A 1,480-nucleotide genomic window follows, 5' to 3' on the forward strand; every position below is an offset into this window, starting at 1 on the left:
TATTATTTCTTTAATTTATTATTGGAAGAAAAGCTTATAAATCCATATATATGGTTGAAGCTAGTAAAACTAAGCCCCAAATTGGTAGAATTTTCTGTATATTCAAAGTGGTCCTGGGTTACATTTTTTTCTCTTTTCTTGCATCCATTTCAGCTACGCTTAATGCAGATTTTATGATTCATAGTGGGTAATTTATTTCTCCATCCCTTAGGTATTCTTTGCCAAGATCATCCAAAATGTCCTTTTGACCTTTGCTTCCATTGAATCACTGTTGAGCTCCAGGCACATTTATTTCTCCCCTGAAATAGCTTTCCTGCGGCACAATTTACTAATGGCATTTTTCATCTGGGCATTTCTCAAAGTATAGATTAGCGGGTTTAGCATGGGAGTTATAATAGTGTAGAACACTGCCACTGCTTTATCAATAGATAAAGTAGCTGCAGGTCTCATATACACAAATATGCAGGGCACAAAGAATAAGACGACCACCGTGATGTGGGAGGCACAGGTGGAGAGGGCTTTGCGCCTTGCCTCCAAGCTGTGGTTCCTTAGGGAGCGCAGAATGACCACATAGGAGACCATCAAGAGGAGGAAGTTTAACAGACAGATGAATCCACTGTTGGCAGCAACGAAGAGGCCTAGAGTGTGGGTATCAGTGCAGGCAAGATTGAGCAAAGGGTTCAGATCACACATAAAGTGGTCTATGACGTTAGGGCCACAGAAGGGTAATTGGAAGATGAAGAGTATCTGTATAGTTGCGTGAAGAAAGCCTCCCACCCACACCACTCCCATTAACAGGCCACACACCCGCCGATTCATGATGGTCATGTAGTGCAATGGCTTGCAGATGGCCACATAGCGGTCATAGGCCATCACAGTAAGCAGGATGCCTTCAGCACCTCCAAAGAAATGTTCTCCAAATATTTGAGTCATGCATCCATTGTATAGGGTAGTCTTCTTTTTATGGAGGGAATCTATGATCAGTTTAGGAGTATTAACAGAGGAATAGCAGGTATCAATAAAGGAGAGATAGGCCAGGAAAAAGTACATGGGAGACCCCAACAATGGGCTGGCAGTGATAGTGACCACAATGAGCATATTACCTACTACAGTGATGGTGTAGATGACAAAAAACACGACAAATATAATTTTTTGCATCTTTGGATTCTCTGTGAGTCCCAGTAGAACAAACTCTGTCACATTGTTCCTCTTCTCCATGCGCTTCACCTGACAGTCACATTACCTGAAAAGAAAACAATTTTTATTAATTCAACCTCGAATTTCTTAAACTTTCCACTCTAATATATAAAAACTTATTGGATTCTATTCAGTTGTGAGTTCTTTTGAGGTTGTGTATGTGTTGGAAATAAAGATTCTGGGTTCTTGAGAATTAATTCAGATTGCCTCCCAGCTGAAGTCTTTGTTAAGATTGTGGACCTGGGGAACATTTGTAAACACACAGGCAGGAGACCACATGTGC

At 41.0% G+C, this 1,480-nt stretch overlaps 1 protein-coding gene across 1 annotated transcript; it reads right to left on the reverse strand.

The window, feature by feature from the left end:
* Positions 1–288: 288 nt before the first annotated feature.
* Positions 289–1,221, reverse strand: LOC122482709 (olfactory receptor 4C46). Its single transcript, XM_043579009.1, has one exon. The coding sequence runs from the start codon at positions 1,216–1,218 to the stop codon at positions 289–291; it is 930 nt and encodes a 309-aa protein (XP_043434944.1). The 5' UTR covers positions 1,219–1,221.
* Positions 1,222–1,480: the final 259 nt, after the last annotated feature.

This window comes from Prionailurus bengalensis, chromosome D1 (assembly GCF_016509475.1).
Source record: "Prionailurus bengalensis isolate Pbe53 chromosome D1, Fcat_Pben_1.1_paternal_pri, whole genome shotgun sequence".
NCBI lineage: Eukaryota > Metazoa > Chordata > Mammalia > Carnivora > Felidae > Prionailurus > Prionailurus bengalensis.

Bases quoted from the DNA above. Each gene is read 5' to 3' on its own strand.
- LOC122482709 (XM_043579009.1), bottom strand. From the start codon at position 1,218: ATGGAGAAGAGGAACAATGTGACAGAGTTTGTTCTACTGGGACTCACA.